This window comes from Micropterus dolomieu, linkage group LG15 (genome assembly GCF_021292245.1).
Source record: "Micropterus dolomieu isolate WLL.071019.BEF.003 ecotype Adirondacks linkage group LG15, ASM2129224v1, whole genome shotgun sequence".
In the NCBI taxonomy this organism is placed as follows: domain Eukaryota; kingdom Metazoa; phylum Chordata; class Actinopteri; order Centrarchiformes; family Centrarchidae; genus Micropterus; species Micropterus dolomieu.
Window position 1 is genome coordinate 16917843 of NC_060164.1, and position 27079 is coordinate 16944921.

General features: G+C 39.4%; 1 protein-coding gene across 2 annotated transcripts; it reads left to right on the forward strand.

The window, feature by feature from the left end:
- col17a1b (collagen, type XVII, alpha 1b) lies at nt 1–27055 on the forward strand. 2 transcript variants are annotated; one of them, XM_046070947.1, is made up of 56 exons: nt 1–371; nt 1623–1687; nt 3443–3493; nt 3644–3751; nt 5261–5545; nt 5683–5739; nt 5839–5874; nt 5999–6049; nt 9194–9340; nt 10211–10474; nt 10529–10852; nt 11470–11553; nt 11687–11746; nt 11842–12000; nt 12677–12769; nt 12855–12899; nt 12993–13136; nt 15910–16107; nt 16205–16255; nt 16362–16379; nt 16508–16534; nt 16633–16695; nt 16781–16885; nt 17134–17187; nt 18349–18384; nt 18513–18566; nt 18673–18708; nt 18793–18828; nt 18944–19006; nt 19290–19361; nt 19478–19504; nt 19635–19670; nt 19771–19806; nt 19892–19972; nt 20107–20142; nt 20239–20316; nt 20696–20773; nt 20919–20969; nt 21093–21155; nt 21268–21336; nt 21437–21463; nt 21597–21647; nt 21758–21841; nt 21965–22003; nt 22153–22269; nt 22356–22475; nt 22565–22675; nt 22816–22950; nt 23040–23150; nt 23289–23468; nt 24598–24750; nt 24859–25086; nt 25431–25595; nt 25735–25815; nt 25902–25976; nt 26066–27055. In XM_046070947.1, the coding sequence occupies exons 2-56, from the start codon at nt 1633–1635 to the stop codon at nt 26119–26121; spliced, it is 5064 nt and encodes a 1687-aa protein (XP_045926903.1). In that variant the 5' UTR covers nt 1–371; nt 1623–1632; the 3' UTR covers nt 26122–27055. The 2 variants fall into 2 exon arrangements, with proteins under 2 accessions (XP_045926903.1, XP_045926902.1); XM_046070946.1 differs by having other exon boundaries at nt 10211–10852.
- The last annotated feature ends 24 nt before the right edge of the window (nt 27056–27079 follow it).

Consider the following 27079-nt stretch of genomic DNA (forward strand, 5'->3'; position numbering starts at 1 on the left):
GAGTTCATCACGTTTCTTTTTTCACAGTCGACTGTCTGTCTCTGCAGAGGTGAGACTGGCAAGTTAATTGGTTCCCTCAGGCGCTGTTTTTTTTTCAACTTCTTTTTAAAATCCAGCTTTTCGTGCCGTCTACTACACCTGCCTGCCAAAGCGCCAGTGCTGATGGGCGCGGCTGGGACCGGTGCCCAAATCAGTGTTTTGACTTGCCTGGGAAAGTTGAGCGAAAAAGGCACAAAAGAAGCGAGGACTTTGAGAACATCCCACCGCGGCGCCTCAACTTCATATAATCACATTATACTCCTCCCGTGGATCAGTCGGTCCATCTTGAGAGGAGTCGGGATTTGATTGATTGTTGCTGGAATTGGCTGAAGGTATGGATTTTTAACAACATAGCAGGAATAACCAGGAGACTTGTTGTTTGTATGCTGGATGGTGCGGGTGTTTCTTCCCACCTGGCTGTTGCATCTCTGCACTAACAACTGCACTCTGGGAGTTTGGTGATGGTCTGTCAAGATATTTTTTGGGGCTATTATAGTTTGGATTTATTGGCTTTGTAGGATGGAAGCTGCAAAGTCCTCTATATTCCTATTAAAAAAAATACAAGTACTTCTGAACTAGTCTCTAAAACCCAGTGGCGTGTTTGGGGATCACTTTCCATCTGGTGATATCTATAAAATTAGTCTGTTATAGTGATCTCAGGATAGTTTTACATGTTGCTGTGCTATTTACATCCCTCTAAATATAAGACAGGACCTGGCCTTTCATAGTTGCTGTTCAGATCAGTTACTGGCTATAACAGAGATATTTTAAAAGCTATAATAAAAAGAAGAAGTAGATGTAGGCTGTTGAGAGATAGGCTATTTGTTTAATGGACTTTCACTTAATATTGTACTTTAGTCTGAGCTTAAAGTGGAAAAACATTAATGATTTCAGATTTTGATTTCAGTAACCTAGGCGATGAGGAAATTTCACCTTTAAAAATGTTGTATCTGTAAAACTGTTAAATCAAAGTGTGCAGTAAACCAAGCATATGCAGTTAAACGTGTGGCAGGGTGTGGTGAGAAGATGGCTTGTCAGAGCTGTGCAGTGATCCACTGGTCTCTTTTGTCCTTTTGTTAGTTTGGTCTTCAAAGAAACAAAGTGAATACAATGTCTATTGAGATCTATAGATGATGCGTTATGGCTTCTGGGGCCTTTCTCACCATTCAGATGAGATTTAATTGTCTGGAAAGTTACCTGTTTTTAAACACAGTATGGTTGATGTCTTATATACCTGATCTATCTTGGTCCTACTGCAGAATTCCTGTTTTTATCAAGATCATTAAAGCAGGAAATTGTGTTGCTGTTAGATTGTGGCTTTTAAAATATGATCATGAGACTGATGTGATGACATTTTTCTCTCTTCTGTGGCATGAAATTTCAAATTGATGCAGTAAACATCTGATACAAGCGGCCTGGTCTTTAACCCAAATCATTCCTGGCATAACTGTTTGACATTTTCCCATCAAATGTTTGCTAATATGCCGCCTAACCGCAGTTGCAAGTCAAGGAATAAACAGACCTTTAACGACAGTTGGCACAGTATCTATGCATGAACGTGGTCAACATTTTATCATCACCAGATATGATGGGATGGACGAGTTAACAAGACAGATGGACTTCTCAGGAGGCTTGTCAGAAGAAAAGGGTGAGATTTTTGAATTTTTTTATGAAGTTATGAAGCTGCCAAAAGACAAAGTAACCATAAAAAACACAAGTTAAAGGGTCAAAACACTAGCCCACTAGGCCAGCTCTGGCCACGCAAATGCAGTGGAGAAGAATTTGATTCTCAAATACTGTGTGTAAAGCATCAAAATCTAAACAAAATAAAACAGTTTCCCATTTCCACAGACCTCATTGTGGCATAACATAAAAATATGATCTTTCATTTCAAAGCTTAATGACAGATTGGCTAAGTGTCTGCTTTTAAAGAACCAAAATACTTGTGCGCTTTTGCCTCTCTGTTTTGGGGGGGTTTACTAACACTAACATCTTGGCATGCCTTCACTGGTCTCAGGTTTCTATTTTTGTTCCTCTCTCTCGGGTCTCAGGGTGTAAGTCATCCTTCGGGTTTTCCTCCAGTAGTCATAACTGAGCAGCTCATCTTTTGATGGCGGGGTCAAGAGACGCCTGATTATATGTTTGACGCCAACCTAGACGTCTTGTTGTCCCCTCATTCTTCTCTTGTTTTATGTCACCTCTAAAAGAAAGTTAGTAAACTTAAGTTATGTAACACTTTTCAAATGAGTAGTTACGGAAGAGAGAAAAGAAAGTGAGAAAGTAAGGTTTGACACAATATACAAAGTTCAGGAAGGACTAAAAAAAAGCCTTTTATGCACTGATTCAGCTTCTTCGAGACCTTTTTGGAGGCTGTTCCAAAGTCAAGGAGCAATGGCAGCAAAAGAATGATCACCTTTAGTTTTTAGCCTTGACCCTGAAACGAACAAATGTCCCTAAAAGGTTGGAGGAGGAGGAAGAAGAGGAGCGAGGAGGTAGTATGAAGAGGAAATGGAATTTGCATTATCTATGACTAAATCCAGTAAAACTCAACAGGCTGCAGATGGAGAACAAGATGCCTCCTAGTGGAAGAAGGAGATTATTAGTATTAATTACCGGTTCATTATAGCCATGACATGATTTACACAAACTTTATTTAATGATTTTCCCTAACTTGATATCCAGCAAAGAGTTTAACTGCCTCTAAAGAAACAGGTTTGGGGAGACAGTTTTTGATTTAAGTGAGAAAATACAACATAAAAAAGTTCACAGCACAATTATCAAAGAGTAAAAGCCAAGTTGAGGTGGAAGGTTTATTAGTAACCTTGGAAATAGTAGTTTGACCACAAAAACAAACAAAACACCCAACAGCAAACAACAAGCACAAACGTCCACTTAGTGGACAGATTCCAGGGCATTCATGGAGACTGTATATTCTGTACTTTTCACGATAACAACTAAGCCATCTCCATGACAAATGAGTAAACTACATCTGCAAATGAAGGCATTGAGATATGGCTGAGAGCTCAAGATAAAGCAACAACCTGCTAGAGGAGGATCAACATCAACCTGGGAACCCAAACAGTGTTCTTATTAATGGTTTATATTTATATATATTTAAAGCACTATTTAATTATTTGTTATCCATTAACAAAACCATTAGTTATTGCTGACAAGCCCTTTATTAGAAAGTGGTGCTGAATTCTTTTACTACTGCACCATAATGGCGGTAAATCCATCCAGTCCCACACTGCCTATCATCAAGTGACATTTATACAACTCTGGAGGTGTAAAAGTCATCACCATGCCAGTCCATCAACACCTGCCAAGTGGGATTAACATATAAAAGTTTGAATAACAAGTAGCTCCCAGGATGATAATTCTCTTTCTTTTTTCCTGCCATCAGTTGTGACCGAATCTGTAACCTCCACGACCAGACTGACTTCTCTACCACCAAGTGAGTGTCTCTTTCATCCAGTCATGCCTTCTTTAATTATTGTCAGTAAACTAAATGCATAATGCAGTAATTATAGCTGAGCAGTTCTAAAGGAAGTACCCGATGAGTAACAGCTTCTCCTTGTTTTGCTGTGTGTCTTCTTGTTGCTAGAGGGAACCAGCGGATCAAATCACAGGAATATGTCCAGCAGTGCTGGAGGGCTGGGCTTGGAGAAGAATGTCTTAACCCAGAACAGCAGTGGAACTTATTTCTCTTCATGTGAGAGCAAATTTCCACTCATGATCCAAAATTAGGAAGTTGTGGCCGTGTGTTCGGACAAGTTATGAGATGCTGCTCTTTATATTTTTAACGCTCATTTTGATTTCTGGGCTTGTGAATCATTATTTTTCACTTGCAGTTTTTAGAAACTTACAGGTAGTGGTGGAGAGAGTATTCACATATTTTACACAAGTAATGTAGTAATACTCCATGACAAGTAAAAGTCCTGCATTGAAAATGGCACTAAAGTAAAAGTGCTGTCAACAAAATGTACTTTTAGTATTAAAAGTAAACGTACTCAATGCATAGAGTAGCCCTATCATATACTATTAGATTATTGTGCACAGCATACCTGTATACAATTAGAGCTGACACAGTTAGTTGATCAATGAGCACACTGTTCGAAAATTAACTGAAAAACGATTTCCATGATTGGTTAGTTTTCGTGTGAAAATGCCAAACATTATTGGTTCCAGCTTGTCAAATGTGAGAATTTGCTGAATTTTTCTCGTAACTATTATTATTAATATTATTATTATATAGTTTGTCCAATATTTAGACAGAAACAAATATTGTAAAGGTGTCACTGTGGGCTCTGGGTAACCGTGACAGCGTTTCTCACTAGTTTTCTCACTTTTCTAAGTTTTACAAACCCAACTATCGATCAATTGATTAACTGAGAAAAAGGGTAATGAAAAAATCATTAATTAGTCCTAAGTAAGTCCTATATAAAATACTTAAAAGCTCCACCTCAGCTGTAACATAAATTTTGTCTGCATTGAGGACTTTTTATATTTTCCTGATAACACACATACTTTTTCTTAAGTAGCATGTTTCAGGACTTTTACATATATGGAAGTATTTTTACAGTGTGGTATTTAACTTAAGTAAAGGATCAGAATATTTCCTCCACCACTGCCCATAGCTTCCTGTTATTTGATAAAAAAGGAAGTGATATGTAACTATAAATTCATCTGAATGTCAGCTTAACGTGCAAAAATCTTAAATTTGTCTGGCCGTAGCCCAAACATAAAATTCAACAACTGGAGAGTAAAGTTTCCAATAATAAATCAATATTTACTTTTGTTTTAATGGATCGTTTTTTGCTGTCATTAAGATTCCAAATCAATGAATGTTTATAAACCCAACTCATCTACATGAATACCTGTCTCAGAATGTCGTCTATACTTTCCCTTTAATATGTACAAAATTTCATAGATCTTTCTAGAAAATTCCTAGAAAATTATTACCAAATACCGGGACTTGTAAAATAAAACATCACCACTAATATAAAATACTTTGTATAGTGTTGGTTAGTTTAATCTATAATAATGCATCATACTCTCATCATAAGTTTTGTGTGTAAATTCACTACAGCTGTCAGATAATCATAATACAACAAAAAGTTGAGTAAAAGTATTTCCACTACTGCTTATAGATCATATTTGTGTTTGTGCATTTGCCCTGTGGAGAGGAAATCCAAAATAAATTGTATGCATTATCCCCCAGCCTCTGTAGGTGTGAACACCAGCAGCTACAGCTCCTCTTCAGGGGTTTACCTCGGAGGAGACTCCTCAGGAGTTGATGGCGGGGGGAGCTACATAGACGGAGAAGGGTACGGAAGTGGAGGAGGAGGCAGAGTCGGAGGCAGTTATCTTGTGAGCTCGGTGTCAAAAGTCAGGTCCAGCTCGTCGGGTGGTGCCAGGAGAGCGCAGACTGCTGGCTCGTCAGGAGGCCTGTCGCCAGGTTTCCGGGAGAGGAAGAACATATCCAGCCGTTCGGGAGGATATGATGGTGAGATCCTGTTAATAAAAACAAGCGCTGCACAGTTGGCATCAGGGGTGTCTGAAACAGAAGCTTGTAAAAGTGAAGGAAATGTTAGTGCACGAGGGTGCCGTCAATGTTTCTGCTGCTTATGTGTTTTCTTCCAGGGAGTTCCAGTGCTAATTCCTCCCCTGAATTTACACGCAAAGATTATGGAAACTATTGTAAGTTAGAGTGACATCTGTACGCCATTAAATACTTTCTGATTACACAATAGTCTTCCAGTTTTAACCCATAGGATATGTCTGTTTGTTTCTTTTCAGGCTCCAGCACCACAAGAGGGAGGAGCGAAAGTAGAGGTATTTAGTTTTCCCCCCTCTTCTCTTAATTATTTCAGGCACCATCTGACTCTAAATTGTTCCGGCTTTATTTTTTATTAAATCAGGATTCCTTTGTCCATTGTGTGTTGTGATTTTTTTCCAGAGAGCGAGATCAGAGCCAGATTACAAAGTGCCTCCCCCACCGCCTGCAGATGTAAGACCACTTGAGACACATTGATCCATTTGCTGCTGGTTGTGCAATTCCTCATAAAGCAACAAAGCATCTTTATTTGAGCGTCTTCAGTCAAAAAACCACTTGGATAACAAAATATCTTTTACTGCAGGGTCACTTTGAAGCAGCATGTTTTTTTAATTACACTGCTGTCGAATGCTTTGGCTCAGGATTCAGTATATCACGCATAGGACACTCCCCCTCTTCCACCTCTCACATGCATGTTGACCTCCATGAAAATTTCAATTAGTAACACATGTGCAGTTCCCCCCAGACAGCAGGTATGTCTATAGTCCACTAGCAAAAAGAAAAGGGTGAGATTTAAACGATGAGTATCTGGTTTGTTTGCACCATGTTCATGTTCAAGGGGCTGATTTGTGGTGGCAACAATGGCACACATGAGTCACTGTGTGCTGCACCTCCTGTTTAAAGCAAAACAGTGGAGAGTCGTGAGTTTTTCAGACGCTGTTCGCTCCCCCTGCTGATTAAAGTGAATAACTGCTATTGTTAAATCCACATTTTTTAACAGTTCTGTGCCACCTTAACCCAACCTCAACTCCCAAATTTTCTCTCACCACTTTCAGAAGTGGTGGAAGGAGTATTTAGTACTTTTACTTTAAGTAGAAATAGCAATCCAAAGGGGTAATAATCTAAAGTGGAATGTAATTATGTACTTTTACTCAAGCATGCATTTAAGTACAATTTTGAGGTACTTGTACTTTATACTTCCAGTTCACTACATTTCAGGGGGAAACATTGTAGGCTACTTTTTAAACCCACTACGTTTACTTGACAGGTGATAGTTACTTTGAACATAAACAATCCAGCAGTATATAAAATTATATAGAAGTAGTAGATAAATAGCGATAATAATGTATTATGAGTAATGCAACAGTAATAATGATCCATTATTCAAATAACTCTCTGACTGGAGCCATTGTACCCTTTACCTTTATACTTGCTGCAAATGTACTTCTACATAAAAGTGGATGACTTTTAATAGTATTTTTATAGTGTTGTACTGCCACTTTTACTTAAAAACTTCAATAATTCTTTTAACACGGGTGAAAATACTCAAGTAAAAGTCCTGCATTCAAACATTTTACTCAAGTAAAAGAACACAAGTGTTATCACTCACATACACGTATGAATTATGGCCACTGTTTAGATTTTAGACTTTTATTTACTGATTATTAGCCTATTGCACTGTGCCCCAGAGACAACTAACAGACAGCTAACAGCTAAAGTAAGAGAGCTATATTAAGCAAAAGCTTGTTTGTGAGATAGCTAAAACTAAAAGGTAGATTTTCCCTAGCTGGTATCTGCAGCCTAATTGTAAAATATCCATTTTGATCAACTGAAATTTTAGTAATAAGGGCCAGAGCATTTCTTTCTTTTTTTTTCTGCAAATGAATTGCATTTTGACGACCTAAACGTGCTCGAAAACTCTCAAAACTTTGCACGTTAAAGCAATTTAGACGCTCCATACTCCGTAGCAAACAAACTCTTCCTAGAGAATCGATCCGAACTTCAGATTTTTGCTGTCTAATTCTTTCAGTTTTTCTACATATCAAAATGAGGCAGTAGCTAAATCCAATAATGGTGGAGGAGAAAATCTCATTAACTACCATCTCATCTCATTTGACTAGTGACTTTCATGTGATTTGGTATAGTTAAGCAACCTTTAAATCCCATCCTTTAAATGTATTAAATTGTTTGATAATGTATTATATTGAATTCAATATAAATTGTGATGGAAATTCTTGTGATTGAGTCAACTATTATTGAGGAAGAAGTTTTCAGGAAACTCAGGATGTGTCACACAGCATTCAATGTTGCTCGGCCATGGCGACGCATCAGCAGCACATGTGAGAACACAGTCTAATGCCAAATCAGATCTGAAGATTGCCTCTTGGTCCACAATATATTTCCCTTTGCCAACCCATAGAGTCTGTATCTCATACAAGGTCATTCTTTATTGGCCCAAATATGTGTAGCCATCTTACTAAAAGCTTGACCTAAATGCATTACCTTAGTCAGCTGGAGGTCACATGTATTGAATTCTAAGCGGAAATAGTCAATCTATAAACATCTAAATTTGAACACGTACCCCAAACACACTATATCTCCAAGCTTCAGCTCCTATATACTGTAATAGCACATTCCTATCAGTGCAGCTGTCTTGTTCACTGACAGAGAGAGAGACATTGGCACTAAGTACTTCCAGGGAGGCAGAGGTCATTCTACTTCTAGATCTGCCAACTACCCTGAGCGTGACATGTATGTGACCCATACTTCACCTGTTACCCACAAAAGGAAAATTCCCTCACATAGATATTAATAGTAGGCGAACAGACAGACACTAAGCACAAAAGAGATACATTTAATTCCTATAAATTATACAAATAGTCAAAATTATGTTTACATTCTGAAGTAATCTAATTAAAATGGACAAGAAAGCTGAAAGAACACATTTGATTGGTAGATTTCCCCCCTTAATTCCCTGAACATTAGCCAAATGCAGACTGCATCATCTGTATTATTAGGCATTATGCAGTTTATATGGCAATGGTTTTTTAGGGGGTAAAATAATTAAAAGGAAGTCATTACAAACTTTCAATCTTTTAACCCCCCATTTTTAAACCCTTTTTGCTGCATTTCACTGCATCTTACAGCTCTGAGCCCACAGGGAAGCTTGTATTTGAGTAAAAAGTACAATATATCTATATATATGACAGATATGCTCATTTTGACTAAAGACAGCAGGAAGCAGTTCATCAGCAGCATCAGCTACTTACCGCCGCCTTCTGGAGAAACGCTGACATTTCTCTGTCCTTCATAGAATTTCTCAACTTTTTCTGGCCCAAACACACGCAAAGCACATTTATTCAGTATTTATTCTATTTCAAATACCAGCGTACCATGCAACCTTAATACCGGTAACTTCAACTTGATTTTATAATACAACATATTTTGTTGACATTTAGCGGGGTAAGTGTACCATGAACTTAGAAGTACCGCAGTTTTATTGAAGTATTGTAAAATAATTTAGACTATTTAAATATTAGGTAGAATATTGCAGTATTGTATTTGGTGAGCATTGTTTGTGTGACTGTGGTGTTTCAGGGACGGAGCTGGATGACGTGAAGAAGCTGCTGAAGGGACGCTCCAGCAGCGTCAGCCCCACTCGCTCCTCCAACACCTCCATCACCCTGCCTGTCCCTAAAAAGGCTGGCGTGGAAACCAAGACCATCTCTGTGGCCACTCAGTCGGGTATATACCCTGAAGTTGATGATACATGGGGCAACTTTTTGAGCAATGTTGCTGGGCAATCTTGCTACTGGCAAGTCCGACCATGTTTTGAACGGATAGTGGCCGGTGCGGGGCGGGTGGCGGAGTGGTGGGGGAAGGGGATTACGGTAGTAATCTTTACTCATTATCATTGACGGCAACGTTGCCCTGCATGATTGCTCTAAAAGTTGCTCTGTGTGTCATCAGCTTTACACACACAAGCACTCATACAGTAAATTGTTTAAAATGGCCTCAGTTTGTGCCTAGCGTGGATTTGCATTACATTCGAGCCACAGAGCTAAGCATCTGGTGTTCTGAAAGACAAATCCTTTGGGAACCCAGAAATTAACAACAAGTACCACACTTATAGTATTTCCAGAATCCTGAAAAACTCTTCTTCATCTGGATCAAAAAATAGTTTGCCTGTTGCACAATTAAAATGAGAGTATCTCCTTGCTCATTTTAGACAACACATATATCAAGACGTTATTATGGAAGTATAAAATAATAGAAAATGACATCAGTACACATAAATATGCCTAACAATTAAAGCTGAGTTTTCGTTAATGTTACACTGATTGAGCAAGGAGATTTGTCACATGATTGTTAACCATCTTCATTTGAATTTAGAAAGTTTGAAAATTTTCGTCAAAAATCTTTATCCTTCTTGTGAGAGAATATTTTTGTGATCCAGATAGACAAAAGTTTATTTCTGGCTTTTTGAGGGATCTGTTGTTGCTTAGTTCTGTGACTCAAATGCAATGATAAACTATTAAAGGCACAAACTGTTGTTAGCTTTAAATAAGAGAGTCTTTCTAGATTTTTCTTTTTGTGTTTTTTTTTCTCCTGCAGATTCGTCTTCACTTGGCTCTGGTGTGAGATCATGCCGGTTCCACACCATTGACACATCAGGCCGGTGTGATACCAGTCTGACAACTGGCCAGTTTGATACTGGTGTGAAATCGGGCCAGCATGATGTCACTCTGAAATCAGGCCAGTATGATACTGGTCTGAACTCAGGACAATATGACATCAGTCTGAAATCAGGGCAGTATGACACCAGTGTGAGATCAGCCCAGTATGTTGCTGGTGTGCGATCAGCCCAGTATGATACTGGTGTTAAATCAGCTCAGTATGACACCACTGTGAGATCAGCCCAGTATGATACTGGTGTTAAATCAGCTCAGTATGACACCACTGTGAGATCAGCCCAGTATGATACTGGTGTTAAATCAGCCCAGTATGATACTGGTATAAAATCAGCCCATTATGACACCACTGTGAGATCAGCCCAGTATGATACTGGTGTGGGATCAGGCCAGTATGACACACTGGATGCTACGCATCCATCTTTCTCTTGGTCCACCTCCACGCTGCCCTCCTCCTCCACGGTGGTTGCTGGCAACACCAGCAGCTACACGTACCAAATCGGCACCAACAACATGCCGGGAGGATCCTCGCCGCTCGGCCTCACCTCACCCTCGTCCCTGTCAGGTGAGACCATCCCTTAAATATTACCCGTCACCTGCAGGTGAAATGTGGTCGTGTTGTAATGTAGGAAGGAATATTTTGGTGATGGTTTTGTACTGTGTGTGGACATAAATATGAATGAATAAATATACAAATGAGCAAACAAGCACACTTTGGTACTTACTCAATAGTTACTTAAAAGTAGCCATTATTATTGTTCAAATAATGTGTTTCTCTCATCGTCAAAGCTACAACACTAATATGCAAATCGCGACTTCCTGTCAAAGATTAAACAAAGTTTTAGAACAAAGCCATATAAATAACTTATATATATATATATGAATATCTTTAGATTTTTGAATTAATATAAGTGAATTATTCACTTTTAGTGTTTTTATTCTGTCATGCTTATATTTAATACAACTTGATTGTGTTACATTTACTACTTAGAGTTTGTTTTATTTTATAACTTATTATCATATAAAATGTTTGTCTTTTTGTGCATCATGTGTGTTTTGTTTTCTTGTTTTCTTGTTTTCTTTGTTTTGTTTTTGTGAATATTAGGACAAGTGTGTCATGTTTGTGTTTTTGTAAGATTTTATGTAATTTAATCAAATCAAACCTTACATCTCTGTTTATAGTTTACGGCTTTCAGAATAATCTGGCTCCTACCACTACAAGTGTGCTCACCACCAGCGGAGCTAACGTAAACGCTAGCCTAGGAGGTACAGCCGCATGTTTTTTGACAGTTTCCCCCAATATCTTGACACTCTCAAATATTTTGCACTTAGTAATAATAATACAAAATATCACCTTTATTATATGAGCATTTATCTGTGTGTGTGCTTCTATTTACAGGTTATGGCGTTCAGAAGAATGTGTCAAATGGTGGTGTCACAAGCACTGGAGTCTCTACAAGTAAGTCCACAATAGTATAAATTCCCTGCAGATACAGTCACAACATTTCAACTCAAACTGAAATGATTCCTGTCTTTTTTTCTTTTTGTTGTCAGCCACTAGATCCCAAACTGATGACTCATATAAGAAAGACTATAAGTTCCTGATCTCTGACAAGGAGAACGTTCAAGCCAAGAGGGACACAGATATGCTCATTTTGGCTAAAGACAGCGGGAAGCAGTTCACCAGCAGCAGCAGCGTTCAGTTTGGAGGAGGTGAGTCAGTTACTTACCGCTGGAGAAACGCTGACATTTTGCTTTCCTTCATAGAATTTCTCTACTTTTTCTGGCCCCAACCCACGTAAAACACATTTATACAGTATTTATTGTATTTCAAATACCAGCGTACCATGCAACCTTGATACCGGTCACTTCGACTTGATTTTGAGGCTGTTAATGGACGTGAAGTCCCAGTGATCCCACTGACGAATTGTAAACTATAACAATTTCTGCCTTCTGGTTGTTTTACCCCATCTCAACATTGATCCCACATTTCTGTTTCTTAATGAAAAAGCCAAAGTAGCGTGAAGTGAATTTGAATTTACCATTAAAAGTGTTTAGCTTGTAATGGTTAGCTTTCATAGATCACTATAATCAGATCAGGAACTGAAGTACTAGCACCTTTAAAAGTATTGGTTTACGTCTTCCTTGTCTTGGAGACCTTCTACAAGCAGACCAACGTGCCTATTAACAAGGGTTGACAGCATTCACAATTTTTTCTTCTTCTCTCTTTAAAATGAAGATGTTTTCTTAATTGTATGCACACTTATTTTAATTTTGTTTGCATGCACTTTTTGTCTTTGTTGGTATAGATATATTATATTTGTGTGGTGTTGTTAAACACAATAAATATACAAAAGTTGTGTTTTAAAAAACATTTATAATTTTACAGGGTCGCTGTCAGGAGATTCAATAAAGAAAGAGAAGCTCATTTCAAGTTACAGTGAGACGATGCCGCTGAAGACGGAGACAGGAAACTCTTACTGTGAGCGGTCTTAAAAAACATCTCCAAGAAGAAAAAAGTTTGATTGTGAAATTAAATGACTGATGTTTGTTTATTCCTTAATCAGATGGGTCATCTGGAGTTGTCATGAAAGACAAAGCCACCTATGCAGGTATTTTTAATTTCATGTGTGTAGATTGTTACATGACGATGAACATTTGAGTGTTTGAAAGTGAGGATTTCACTCTTACTCTCTGTTTTTCAGAGATCCACAGGGACAGTGGCATCTTCGGAGGTGGCGGGCTATGCTGCTGCTCTGACGCATGTTGCTCCTGGTGGAAATGGCTGCTGGGTCTTCTCCTCCTCTCCCTGCTCCTGCTGGGACTCCTGTTTGGGCTCATTGCACTGGGTAAGGTCAACGCAGTATACACAACACAATGAGATTCAATAGGGAAAAATAAATAAAAATCTCCCTAAAGATAAAACCTTAGGAGCCATGAGAGACTCTCTGGAGCTACTCTGCAATCAAGTTCCTGGGAGTGACTATTTTTCAACCAATAAAATGTGTGTTTCAGCTTTTACAGGCTAGTGAGCATTATTTCACACTGCTGCTAAGAGCCGTGAGACAGTAAATGTATTCCTTTCCCTGGAAACCTGATCTCTGGGTACTGTCCCGCTGCCATAAAGGCGGCGGTTTGGCATTCACTGTGAGTGGAGCAGCTCCAGAAATTGTTGCTTGATGACATCAGAGACTCAGAGTTTGTTTTCCTGCAGCAGGAAAGTTGTTGGAATGGATTTGTCTAGATAAAAAAACATTTGCAACCTCTGGTTTGAGGTATTCAATATTCAAATGTGTGTATTAGGATAAACCCTTTGAGATGCAGCATCTCGTTTTGGAGGGGATCCTAACATGTATCACAAATCACAACATAAAAACAATGTAAAAACAGTTATCAATATGAAATATTGAAAATCTAGAGAACATTACAACCAAAAGTTGGCCAAAACTGGCCAGTTCTAGATAAGCAGTAGAGTGTGAGTGGATCACCAAATAAAACACAGGTATAAACTTCAAGTACAGTATATACACAATGTGACAGCTTCACAACAGGAGCAGCGCATCAAGGTAAAAAGACAGCTTCAACGTACAAAACGTACAAAAGATATGGATCTTATATCATAGCCAAATTCTTCCTATCTGCTGGGGCTTTAAACAAAAAAGCTTTTTTAAAAGCCAGTTGTTTTCTTAGCAGGAGGGACGGAGAAATAGAGCTGAGCAGAGTGCCAAACTTACAGTATACTGGATACTGGGTACAGAATACTGTTGTAAGCAAGGGCGTCACTTTGTGTTGAAAAGTGGTGGGGACAAAGGGCCTCAGATTAGATTAGCTCGCGAGACATCACGCTACGCAATATTAGGTTCACAAGAACCAGCCCAAAAGATCCTTAAACAGTGTTTTAAAGATATCCTCAATGCAGAGATGTATGAGTGGGGCGTCTGGGGGGACCTCCCCCAGAAAATTTAGATCTTTAAACACTTTATAACGAACGTTTGAACAATCTTATAATCAGTAGCTTGTTTGTTTTTTAGCTTAAGTTACTTTTTTGGACAATGCACATTTGTTTCTTCTTAAATGTTTTCTTAATGTGCAAATAAACCTTTCTAAAGGCATTTTCATTTGTTATTTAACTGCAAGTGTTTTTTTTTTGTTTTTTTTTTTAGCAAATTATGCTTTAAAAAGTGAAGGGGACAAAATCAGCCATTTCAAAAAGTGGTGGGGACATGTTACCAGCGTCCCCAGTGTAAATGACACCTATGGTTGTAAAGCCAGATAAAGTTAGATTTTACAGCGCTTTGATAGACAGCATCACAATAGTCAGGAATCGGGAGTATATGTTGAGAGGCAAGTTTCTTATGGACGCTGTGCGTATAGCAGTTTCAAGATCTATGTAAAATATTGATTCCTAAATTGACTTTACGTAAGACACGATCAATGCGTGATTTCAATGATAGTTCAGAATCAAGATATTTAATTTTAATTTTAATTTGATCAGCTTTGCTCAGACGACACTTCTTACAACTCCAAAACATGCCTCAGAATCATCACGTTTTAGTCAAAGTAATACAGTGCTAGTTGTCTGTACATCCATTGCAAACAGGGACTGTCAGATTTGAAACAAATATCGGCTAAAAGTTGTTAAAATTTTAAGCTTGTCTAATTAACCGACTCCACAGTAACATACTTTCTGTTGGGCAGTTGTCAGACTTTGCTCTGTACCAAGGTTTTCATACTTTTACAGTAATGTGTTTCTTGAGTGATCTGACAAAAGAGATCAGATGTGTTACTTTGACTGTTTGGCTTTAGCTAATGAGATTTTGGCAGTATGTGGTGGGAAAAGGTTAGTGACGACTGGACTGCAGAACAGGCATAAAGATGCTATTCAGAGAGACTAACTAAGGGTAGTAATGAACTACAAGCTAACTGGATACCCATTAATTTACATACTAAAGTTAACATTACCTTACACATTAAGTAATGACAATGTGGGTTATTGACTTTGATCAGTGATGTATCTAATCATTTACTGTGTTATTTTTTATATTTAAATATAGTGTATATGTCTTGATGTCAGACAGCTTTTTTTCTATTTTGTTTTGAACAGCTGAATGTTTGCCTTGTTTTAGCTTTATTATAAGTAGGATGACTTGTTATTATTTTATTAATTAAATAATATGGTGTTTTCCTTACACTGTATATAAAATATTTTTAAATACACCTCCTGCCTCATTCAACAAGAATTGGTTATATAGTTATATCCATTATTTCTATTTTCCTTTTGAAAAGCTGCTGGGAAATTCATTTGATTGAAAAGTCAGTCTGAATGGTGCATTCATGTGCATTCATTTAGATCGGAAAAGTGTCTTTCCTGAATGCAAAGCTGTTATAATTATAAGATTAAGAAAAACAATAAGAAACTTTGTTTATATTCCACAATTGCATATATAAATGCATCATAAAGTCCTTTACATATAAGTGAATGATAAACATATAATCATGACATTTACATTGAAAGAAGGAGAAATTCTGTACAATATCAAAAAGCTGAATGAGACTAATTTCTTATCGCTGTCTAAACGTGCGCTTCTTGTATGTGCATCTTACCAAATGTCTCTTCCTCAGCTGAGGACGTGAGAAAGCTGAAGAATCGCGTGGCCACCCTGGAGGCCTCGAACTCTGTCTTAAATGCTGAGGCCAGTCGACTGACAGACAACAGAGTCAATACTGACGCCGATGGTACCGACTTCACTGAAAACACTTCTCTTCAGACGACGATCCAGCAAATCTTAAGAGCTGAAATGCAATCACAGGCATTCAAAGGTACTGCACCCCCCACCCCACACCCCCCACCCCCACGCACACACAAACACATACATACACATGTTCATTTTCATTGAACTGTTGTTTCCCATCTCAGGTTTACTAGTATCGTCAGTGCAGGGAGAGAGAGGACTTCCTGGACCTAAAGGTAAAATTTCATTTTACTTTTACTTTTTCATAAAATCTAATCATATACCCTTTTTTTAGGCATGTTTAACTTATGTTAATTTATGTTTCTTTTATATTTTTTTCAGGGGACCCTGGAGCTAAAGGTCGCGAAGCAAAATCACTTACTGCTAGAAATCTTTTTCAGATGTTTCAGTTGTAACTCTATTGGTCTGTTGTTTCTCAGCTACTGCGTACTCTCATCATAATCAAATGTATGTTTCACTTGTCACAGGAGATTCTGGTTTCACTGGACCTCCAGGTGAGGAATGATTTTCCTTGAGTCTTTAACAGTATTTTGTGTTTTCTTAGGACTATCATGTGTAATGTAATTTTTCTGACTGTGACGTTTGACCTCAGGTGCTCCGGGCCTGATGGGACATGCAGGCCCCGAGGGTCCGAAAGGACAGAAAGGAAACCAAGGTACACAGGGTGCTTCAGTTCAAAATACATGATGCAAGTACACTGATTAGCTCATTTACAGTGACTGTGTGTTATATCTGATCAGGTGATCACGGGCTGGATGGGCCGCCAGGTATGAGGGGTCGTGAGGGCCCAGCTGGCCCCAGAGGTGAGCCAGGACCTTCAGGCTTTGGAGCAAAAGGTGAAAGAGGTATGGCTCAAATTCCCAGCAGTAACGGACCTTCATTAAAACAAGAAATACCCCATGCACAGCAACAACAGGTGGCAGGATTCAGCAATGAAAAATCAAAAACAAGCCACTGAAATGACTTTACTATGTTTATTGTGAACCTCAAGTTTCACCTATGGCTTTTTCAGGTTCACTCAATGCTTTATTAGTGATACTAATAAATATTTACATTGCGTCACTACAAGATCTTGTTTGTTTGGTTTATGCAGGTCCTCCTGGAGATCCTGGGGTTCCTGGGTCTGTGGGATCTATTGGACCAAAAGGTGAGATCATTGAACAGAACTTCAACAAAACAAAAACATCTAGCTGTCTAATGTTTTTATCATCAAAGTACCATTGGTTTCAGTTGTTGACAAAAGGTGCATCTGTAACAGTTTATTACCTCATGGTGGATGAACTACAAACATCACCAGGTGGCAGCATAGAGTCGCCTCCATGTTGTTCAGTGAAAAGCAAAGAAGATCACTACCTTGACATAGACATAAAGTAATTAAGAGTAAAAATGTCTCAAATGGTGAAAAATTAAACATAAACAATTTTCATATTAAATTCTTGCTGCTTCTTTTTTTGGAAAACACCATATCACAGACGTTTGATCACATGTTCGATGTGAAATTGGTTTGTTCTGAAATGTTCTATGATGGTTACTTAAATTACAAGCACAGCAACAGCCTTAATTCACTGCTTCAGTAGCACCAGTGCTTTGCAAAATTATGTTTTGTTTCCCACCCCTCCTCGTAAAAAAATCATTAACTCTCTAATTGTATACATAAATACTTACATCTGTTACAAAGTGTTAGAAATGCTTCATTATCTAAAATGTATCTAAATAATCTAAAGTCACAATCAGCACTTTGTGTGTGTGTTTCTTTCTTAACCTTTCTTTTGATAACCTTAAATGAGTTACTTTTCCGATTATAAACAGGACACTAGTGAAGTTTAGGGTGACAGTACTACGATCTTTCCTGGTGCATTGATGTAAAACAGTGTGTTGGGCTTCATTGTATTAGGAACACATTTTATTCATATATTTTTTTTATATTTTATTAATTTGAAAGTGTATTCATTTGTTTTTCCTCTTGTTCTGCTGTGGGCTATTACAATTATTTATATATATATTTTATGTTAAAATATGATCAATTGGGGATTATCAACACAGCATGGATGAATTAATTTCAGTCAGTAATGTAGCCTATAAAAAAGAAAGAAAAAGTGCTATTTTACTGCATCTTTTGGGAAAATATAACATCACTGTCAATTCCCAGTTTTACACTCTTAACTGTGTTAGTTTTTAATTCCAATGTTAGCTTTTTGTTTATGTGTTTGTTTAGCATAATTCAAGGTGCCCAGATGCTTTTATAATCTTCTTGTTAAACAGTGGTTTTCCTTTTTAATAATTCTTATAATGATAATCTTTGTTCTAGGCCCACCTGGACCTCCTGGGCTTTCTGGACCACCAGGTCAGTTTTCCCTGTTATCATTCAGTACAGTGATTCCAGAAACACATTTTATCTCAAATTTACCAGCACCAACTGAAAACAATGTTAGTGGTGCTTTTACTTAGTCCCTGGGATTTGTTTTGTTATAGGCCAACCAGGTCCTCAGGGTTTCCGTGGCGAACCAGGCCCACCTGGGACTAAAGGTAGATTACGCGGACATTTGTTCGGTTGCTAAAGACACTGAACTGGTTAATTTAGTTTATTTTATATTCTATGATCTTACTCACAGTTACTCTTCTCGCTCTGCAGGTGACAGAGGGCTTGCTGGATTTCAAGGACTTAAAGGTTTGTTTGTAACTGAATCAGGATTTTTTAGGACTTGTGGGATCAGTGACTGTTTCTAACTGGTCTAAGTAATGTTTATTTTAGGTGAACAGGGTGACAAAGGTCTCAGAGGTCTGCCAGGTCAGTACAGCTTTGTGAATTAAACTATTTTTGACGCTGACAAATTGGCATGATATGTAGCCTACTAGTGATATGTATATGTATAGTTTCCTGATCCAGTTGTCCCACTCCTCAGGTGATTCTGGTTTACCAGGTCTACAAGGGCCAGCTGGAGAGAAAGGAACCAAAGGATCCACTGGTGAGTCACAGGACCTTCAGCCTCAGATAATTAATTGATTCTTGGACACTCAGATTATTGTATTGTGCTTCCAAACTACATTAAACAGTTTGACTTTTTGGGAAATTTGCTTTCTGGCAGAGAGTTGGATGAGAAGATTAATACCACCGTCATATCCGTCCATGTTAGCTTAGCTTAGCACTAAGACTGGAAACAGGGGGAAACAACTAGCCTGGCTCTGTGTAAACATAACATAATTTCTGATTTTGATGTGGCAGTAACAAGAGTACATAAAATCCCTCAGGTGATCAAGGACCTCCTGGGCCCCCTGGACTCAGAGGCCCTTCTGGGTCTCCTGGTGATAATGGAATTCAAGGTAAACTGAGCCTGATGTCACTCTTATGAAACTTGATCTTCAGCTTTATTAACCTTTACCATTACCATCGGTGGATAATATGACAAGATATATTCATAATATCTCCCCCTCTGTAGGAGCACCTGGGCTTCAAGGACCACCAGGTACGACTCTAGTATTAACACATCGATTATTCACACACATCGCCCTTCGATTATTAATTCTGCCCCTTGGTGTAAATTATTTGCTTTTAAAGCTGACAACACTAAAAATGGACTCACGTCTTGCTTTTAGGGATACCAGGGAATCCAGGACAGCCTGGCCCGAAAGGTATGGCTACTGTCAAGGTCACCTCCCTAGACCTGCAGCAGAGAAATATCACCTGCTACTAATCTGTGCATCTGATGTAACATGTGTCTGTCTGTTTTAGGTGAAACAGGTGAACCAGGAAGAATCATCAACGCTGGTAACAGAACATGACACATTTTATATTTTAACACATTATTGATAAGACTATAGTTCGATATCTGACCATCACTTTTATTTTCCAGCTGGCTCCGCTTCTGTTGGTATCCCAGGACCACCTGGGCCTGCTGGTCCTCCTGGCCCAGCAGGACCTCCAGGATTATCAGGTATGACCCTTTAATGACTGGAAAGTAGCCAGAAGACCTTGCATCTCAGCCCTGAATAACTACACCATGTCAGTAGTTGCAATACTTATCCTGGTAACGTCAAAGTGTTGGTGTTTCTTTACTTCCCTCCTCAGGTCCCATTGGCCCTGCTGGTCTGCCTGGCCAAGCTGGTAGGTCACCGTGCTTGTTTTGCTCCCAAAACAAAGCTTTTTAGATTGGTTATGTAGCCCTCGGGAGCTCATAGACACTGTTGTTTGTCTTCACAGGTCCTAAAGGTGACAGGGGAGCTCAGGGAGAACCAGGAATAACAGTGAGAACGGCTGATAGTATAAGCTCAGACAGAGGTGAGAGTGAGTGAGTGAGACATACAGTATTTAGAGGTCTGGCGTGTAACATCACACACTTAAAGTATACACTTATAGCAAGACCATGTAACGTTTGAAAGAAAAAACAAGTTACACAATCTTCTTCATAAGCAATAAAATCCAGTTCAGTACACCCAGCTGCAGATGCCACAGCCTTACTTTGTCTGGTATCACCAGTAGCATAAGGTGGCTAATGCTAACAAATAATAAAACTGACATTACACGCTTCTCTATTTGTGTTAACTTACATGCTAGCGTTTACCACTATCCTGTAAATGCCTCAGATGTTACAACAGGAAATCCCTCTCTACTGATCAGAATACTGTCCATTATTTAAAACGTTATGTTTTTGTTTCAGCTTCCAGGCAGTTTGTTGCCAGTGATGCATCAGGAAAACCCGGCCCGCCCGGCCCACCGGGTCCTCCTGGACGTCCAGGTAAATAAGACGCAACATGTCCTGCTGCAGCGTGAGCAAAGACTTCAATGATTTTGCGGGATTTGTTTGACAGCAAAGGAGAATGACCACAGTCAAACTCACAATGTTCTTTAAATTGCGTAACTGACTGTTGAATGTTATTTAGGAGATTCAAGACAAGGACCTCCAGGACCGCCTGGGCCTCCAGGTCAGCCAGGCAAGTAAATCCACTAAGTCCAAAAATGGACTCTGAGACGAGCGGATCATGCGGTGTGTTTGTTTATTATATGAAGCTCATCCATTATTTATATCAAACTTCATTTATTTCTCTGCTTTGTAGGTTATGGAAGACCAGGACCCAAGGGAGACAAAGGAGATTTTGGAGGCTTTGCATCCAACTCTGGTATGATCCTAAATCTAAATCTGCTGAACCTAAACTTGTGCTCTGTCTTGATGTGGGTTACATGTGTAATTAGCAGAAAACAGAAAACATTTCAACACTGCTCTCCTCACAGGCACGTATTACACCGGACCACCAGGACCACCTGGACCAGCTGGGCCTTCTGGGCCTAAAGGATCAGCAGGTGATCAGATTTTGTGAAGACAAAATGCATCATTTAAAGAATCCTTCCTGTCTTTCAGTTTTAGTTGCATTTTATTACAACATCTCCATCACTATTTTAGGTTCTCCTGGACCAAGGGGATACCAAGGTAAGGTGTCTTTCTTGAATTGTCACCAAACATTTGTTTTTGTGTTTGCTAACTGTGGTGACTGTTATGGAACAACGCAGATAGTTGTGAGCCTCCCAGCATAAATAATTGCGACATTTCATTTGTGTCTCAGGTGAACCAGGCCAGCCAGGCGCCCCAGGAAGACCAGGAAGCTCTGAGAGGGGTCAGCATCCGAACACAAATCAGACTAAATCACGTTAAAAAGACACACTTACTGTGGGTGTATGAGGAGCGAGCTTAATGTTTAAACGTATATATATTTATTCCTAACAGTGACTTACTCCGGAGGACACGGGATCCCTGGTCCACCAGGTCCACCAGGGCCTCCTGGACTTCCAGGACCACAAGGATTTAAAGGTAAACCTACCAACGCGTCAAACTCTATGAATGCTGTCAACGTTTAATTGTCTATGTTTCAGAGTAAATACTGTATCTGCCTGTGTGAAGATAATGCTTTTGTTGTTGTTTATCATTTCTAAGGGGACACTGGGGCTCCAGGTATTCCTGGTTCTTCAAGAGGTAGAAAAAATTAATTATAAGTTATTGTATTGTTAAAACTTCGCTTTACAATGAAACACAAAGTTGTTTTATCTCAAGTAGTTTAGACGTTAGTTTTAGACATGGCTTCTTCAGGGTCTCCACTATCTGTTTTGTATTTTTTTTCTCAGGCTCCATCTCAGTCACCTCAGGCCCTCCTGGTCCCCCAGGTCCTCCTGGTCCTCCAGGCCATCCAGGCTCCTTTGCTTCTTCTAGTGAGATGCACCAGTACATCACTGACTATCTAAGTAAGTTTTTCCTGAAGCAAGCTCACAGGCTGTTGGTAGGGGTGGAGGAGAACATAGTAAAGACATGTTTTATTTGTTCCATGAAGGTAGAAGCAGACTGGCTGTTATCGCCGGACCTCCAGGTCCACCTGGGCCTCCAGGAATCCCTGGAACCTTCTCAGGCTCTATGGAGGACATCTCTACTCGCGTCATTGCATACATACAACGTAAGCCTGTGCTTTTCCCCAGAATGTATATTATTATACTTTTAGTGGAATGGGGGCCAACCTTGCACAACCGTGTTGTGCAATTTCAGGTTCGGGCTCAGGCCTCAGCATTGGTGTTCAGGGCCCTCCGGGACCTCCGGGTCCTCCTGGACCTGGCTCTGGATCCCTGACGGTCGGTGGTCTCATCGCCATGCTTCAGAGTAAGTACAATACAGACACATAAATTACCCACACTGCCCTCTGCATATTTACAGTCCACTGTATTTGTTAACATCATCTCATTTGACTGTGATGACAAAAAAGTTCCAGCACTTATGTCTCTCTACTGTGATCTGTCTAGGAGACGATGTGAGGAGATATTTGTCAGGACAACCAGGGCCACAAGGACCACCGGGACCACCAGGGACATCAGGAGGAATTTCAGGCAGTTACAGTGCGGAGGAGATAGCCACTTATGTCTTCAACTTCATGAATGGTGAGCACAGGTTGCACTAACAGAACCCAATACCCCCTAAAGTGGTGACTGGACTTAATCAATCAAGTTGCTTTTAATGTCATTTTCAGAAAGAGGCATCGCTAGAGGTCCACCCGGACCACCCGGTCCTCCTGGGCCTTCTGTTGCAGTGGGCTCCGGCTTCACTACCACTACAATTGACTATTCTGCACTGATAAGAAGTAAGTCATTTTATTTGCGTTCCCTGTTAACAGACGCTGGTTGTTTCACCTGGAGAGTTAATATCACAGCGCTCATTCTCCAAGAACAGAGAAAAGTAATTCACTCGCTTCATCTACTTTGTCTCTTCATCTGCTTAGATTCAGAATTCCGCTCCTGGATTAGCTCTGCCATACAAAGTGGCCCTCCCGGTCCTCCGGGTGTCCAAGGGCTCCCTGGCCCTCCAGGCCCTCAGGGGCCACCAGGAGTCTCCACTGCCACTGTGTACGGGGCAGGAGGTCGTGGCTACAGCTTGGAGGAAATTCAGCGTTACCTGCAGAGTGAGTCTGCCAGAAAAGATGAACATAATGTTTTCTTTCTTCACTAATAATACTTGTTATTACAATAACAATCAGGTTAAATGAGTCCATATTGAACACACAACTATCTATCCGCAACCTACAACCAACGTTATTGCACTGTTTACAGTACAGCACAAATGAAAATAATGATTACATTATATTTATATATATTTAGATTATCTATAGCACCCTCAAGTAAAATGAAAGCTTTAATTACACTTAGAGGAGGAAAAAAATAAGTAAATTCTCATTAAAATGTTTCACGTTAAACATTAATTATCGTCGTAAGTGCCTCTCTGAGAGAATATTTACTGAAAACAGGATTAAACATTTATACGTGGATATCAAAACAAGTTAGAATTTCATGTAAACAACAACCAAAGGCAGTGTGTTTGCAGATGCATATCCATTTTGTTTGCTTTAAGTCACCAACAGGAGGGGAAACAACTTTCAGAGACATGCACAGTGCAGCATAAACCCCTGAAAACCATTCTCTAAATGCTCCTGTATCAGCCTTATTGTGACCAATACATCACCACACATACCATGTATACAAAACATTACATTCTTCCTTTTCTTCTAAAATAATTATAAAAATAATAATTTTACAAAAGAGAAATATCACTAACCATAAATACAGAATATAACATTACAGTCCTCTTTTATACAGGCTTTCACCTTAAATTTTTAATGGGTTAAAAGGTTGAATATCCAAATTCTGAATTCTTTCAAACTCACTTTTCAGACTAATCTTTCAAAACAAAATGTTTCAAATCATGTCTGTCACGTAACACATTCAAGTCCATCTGCATTTAGTTCACTTCTATATTACTGTGGTGAGGTGAGAAGATAAACAGCTGGAGGTCAGCACAAACAAGGATCTTAAGGAGTTGTGAAGTTACTCTTAAATGTAACGCAACACAACATCCCCGCATTAAAGCCTGCCTATATGTAGCTTAACATTCAGTTAGATTATAAGTGTTAACTCTCTGGTCTTTGACAGTTGTGTATTTGTCCACTCCCTATTTTGTAGTCTACCATCCCCCCTTGTTAACATCAATGGGGTTGCACAACATTTGACTATAATGTTAAATTGAATTTTTTTCAGGCTCTTCTCAGTTCAGAGGTCTTCCCGGCCCTCCTGGCCCTCAAGGTCCACCGGGACCACAGGGTCCACCAGGCAGTAACTCTGGATCAGTTTCCTACAGTGGAAACTTCCCTCGGGAGAGCATCCGCTCTGAAGTTCAAGAGTATCTAACCAGTAAGCTCCTAACATCGCGCACAGACAGATGAAAGTCGTGTGATCAGTATCTGTAGTCATTTAAACTCCGTGAAACCTGAAGGTGATACGAACTACTTTTTTTAACAGGTGACAGTGTACGTCGTTCCTTCATCGGACAACCAGGGCCTCCAGGACCAAGGGGTCAGAAAGGAGAGCGTGGAGATTCGGGTTACTTCCAGAGCCACACGCAGAGCCGGAGCTACTCCCAGGGCGACTCTCGCTATGGCTCTGAGCACAGAGAGACCGACGTCAACAAGCTCGCAGAGACGCTGGACTACTCCAGCGTGGCCTTGAAAGTGACTGACTACATCAAGAGTGAGTCCATTACAGCCCTCAAACGTAGAGTAAACTTTTTTTGGTCATCCCAACACCCCTCCTTTATTTATAGAACAACATGATAAGTTAATATTACTAAACTTTTTCACTCACATTTTTATATCTTACTTCAATTTGGTAGATATGCTCTAACTGCATAATACTTTAGGGGCGTGCTATTATGGATTCAGTAAGTTATCCTGTGCCCTTCTATTAGTCGATATTGGTTTATACACTATCTACCACTGGATAACTTGGAACTTAAAGGAACTATTTCTTCCACCTCTGATGAGAGAAGTGTAAATCTGTCACTACAATGCTTTGATTTAACAACCCTGCTCTAGATCAAGGCCTGCTGCAGCAGTATCTAGTTGAGGGTCCTTTGAGGACAAATGTCAGAGCGATTCAAGGCCCCCCTGGTCCACCCGGACCTTCTGGACCACCTGGTCAGAGCCGCGTCTTCGCCGCCTATGGCAACATCACAGCTGACCTCATGGACTTCTTCAGAAGTGAGGAGACAGAGTTTTGATTTTCCACATACTGTGTCAGGTTAAAGCTTACAGGAATGGAAAACCATCCACACTTGTAAGTGTAGCTGGAAAGTGTCGCTTCATCACGATTGAATCTGTGCTTCTGCTTTCTGCGCAGTCTATGGCACCATACCTGGCCCTCCAGGAAGCCCTGGACCAAAGGGAGACCGAGGGTACCCAGGACCCAGAGGAGACAAAGGTACATTTAAACAGAGCTGATGAAAGAATTACTGCTTATTGCATAACAGTTTTAGTGGAGCAACTGAATGTTTCGCATGTTTACAGGTGATCCTGGACCCCAGGGTTTACCAGGGTTATACACAATGCAAATTCCACACAGAGTGCAGAAGAGGGATACAGGTAACTTGAGTCAAATGTTCCCAAACCACATAAAAAGTGTTACATACATGTAACTCATCAATACACCTGTTTTTCCCCATACACTGCAGGCAATGAAGTGATTGGTCGTTATAAGAAGCATCGCCGTCGAGCCATCGGGGGCTAAAGTGCTAACATACTACTGGATCATGTCAGAATTTCTTTTTACTCCTTTTATTTTTTTAGATGTTCAACTGTAGCGATGCAAGTAGTCAAAATGCTCCTTTTTGTTGCCATGTGTAGAAAAGTCAGAGGACAAATTGAGAAAATAAAAGCGGCCAAAACAATGCATCGGTGTCTTTAAAACAGCTTCAGTAGGATCTAGCTGCTGGTCAGTGTTTCTGTAACACAAGACTTTTATTTGGGGGTGTATTAAGTTTACTTTGCTTAGTTAGAAGCTTGCATTCAAACATTTTCCAGGGGCAACTTTGCTTTAAGAGAAAATCTATTTTTAAGCAATTGGCAATTGCTGAATTTTTAAAATTGCACTTTGCATCTTTTCCCATTGCTTGTGTTAGTCGAGTGTCTGGTGTAGTTTCTTAAGTGTTTTGTCTTTTGAGGAATATATTGTACTGAGGACTATATGTGTTACATGTTGTGTCAACGCTTCAGTGTTTCATAAAATGCAATAATGGCAGATTATTTACACAAATCAAGCCAACCTCAGACCCCTGGCTGTTATCCGGTCACTAAATACAAATTATTAAATAATTAACATTTTTAAATATATAAAACAAATGCATCATCTGAACCTGAGAGTCGGAGTGAGGGGGGGATTGGGACGAGGGTTACAGTAAATGTTAATGTAGTCAGGACTGAGGATTTAGTTGAAAGGTTTGTTGGAGACATTAATGGTTGAAAAACAGGGACTCAGATAATGACTGATTGGAGTGTATATTTTTGTATAAGAGCGCACTGAAATTGATATATTTTCTTTATACCTTTAAAAGTGTTGGAAAGATTAAATTATAAAATGTTCCCAGGTTATGTTTTACATGATTAGATTTATTGACATTTGATCAATATATTTGAAAGACACACAAATAAATCTATTTTTTGGACTTGTGAGTCTTGATATTTGTATG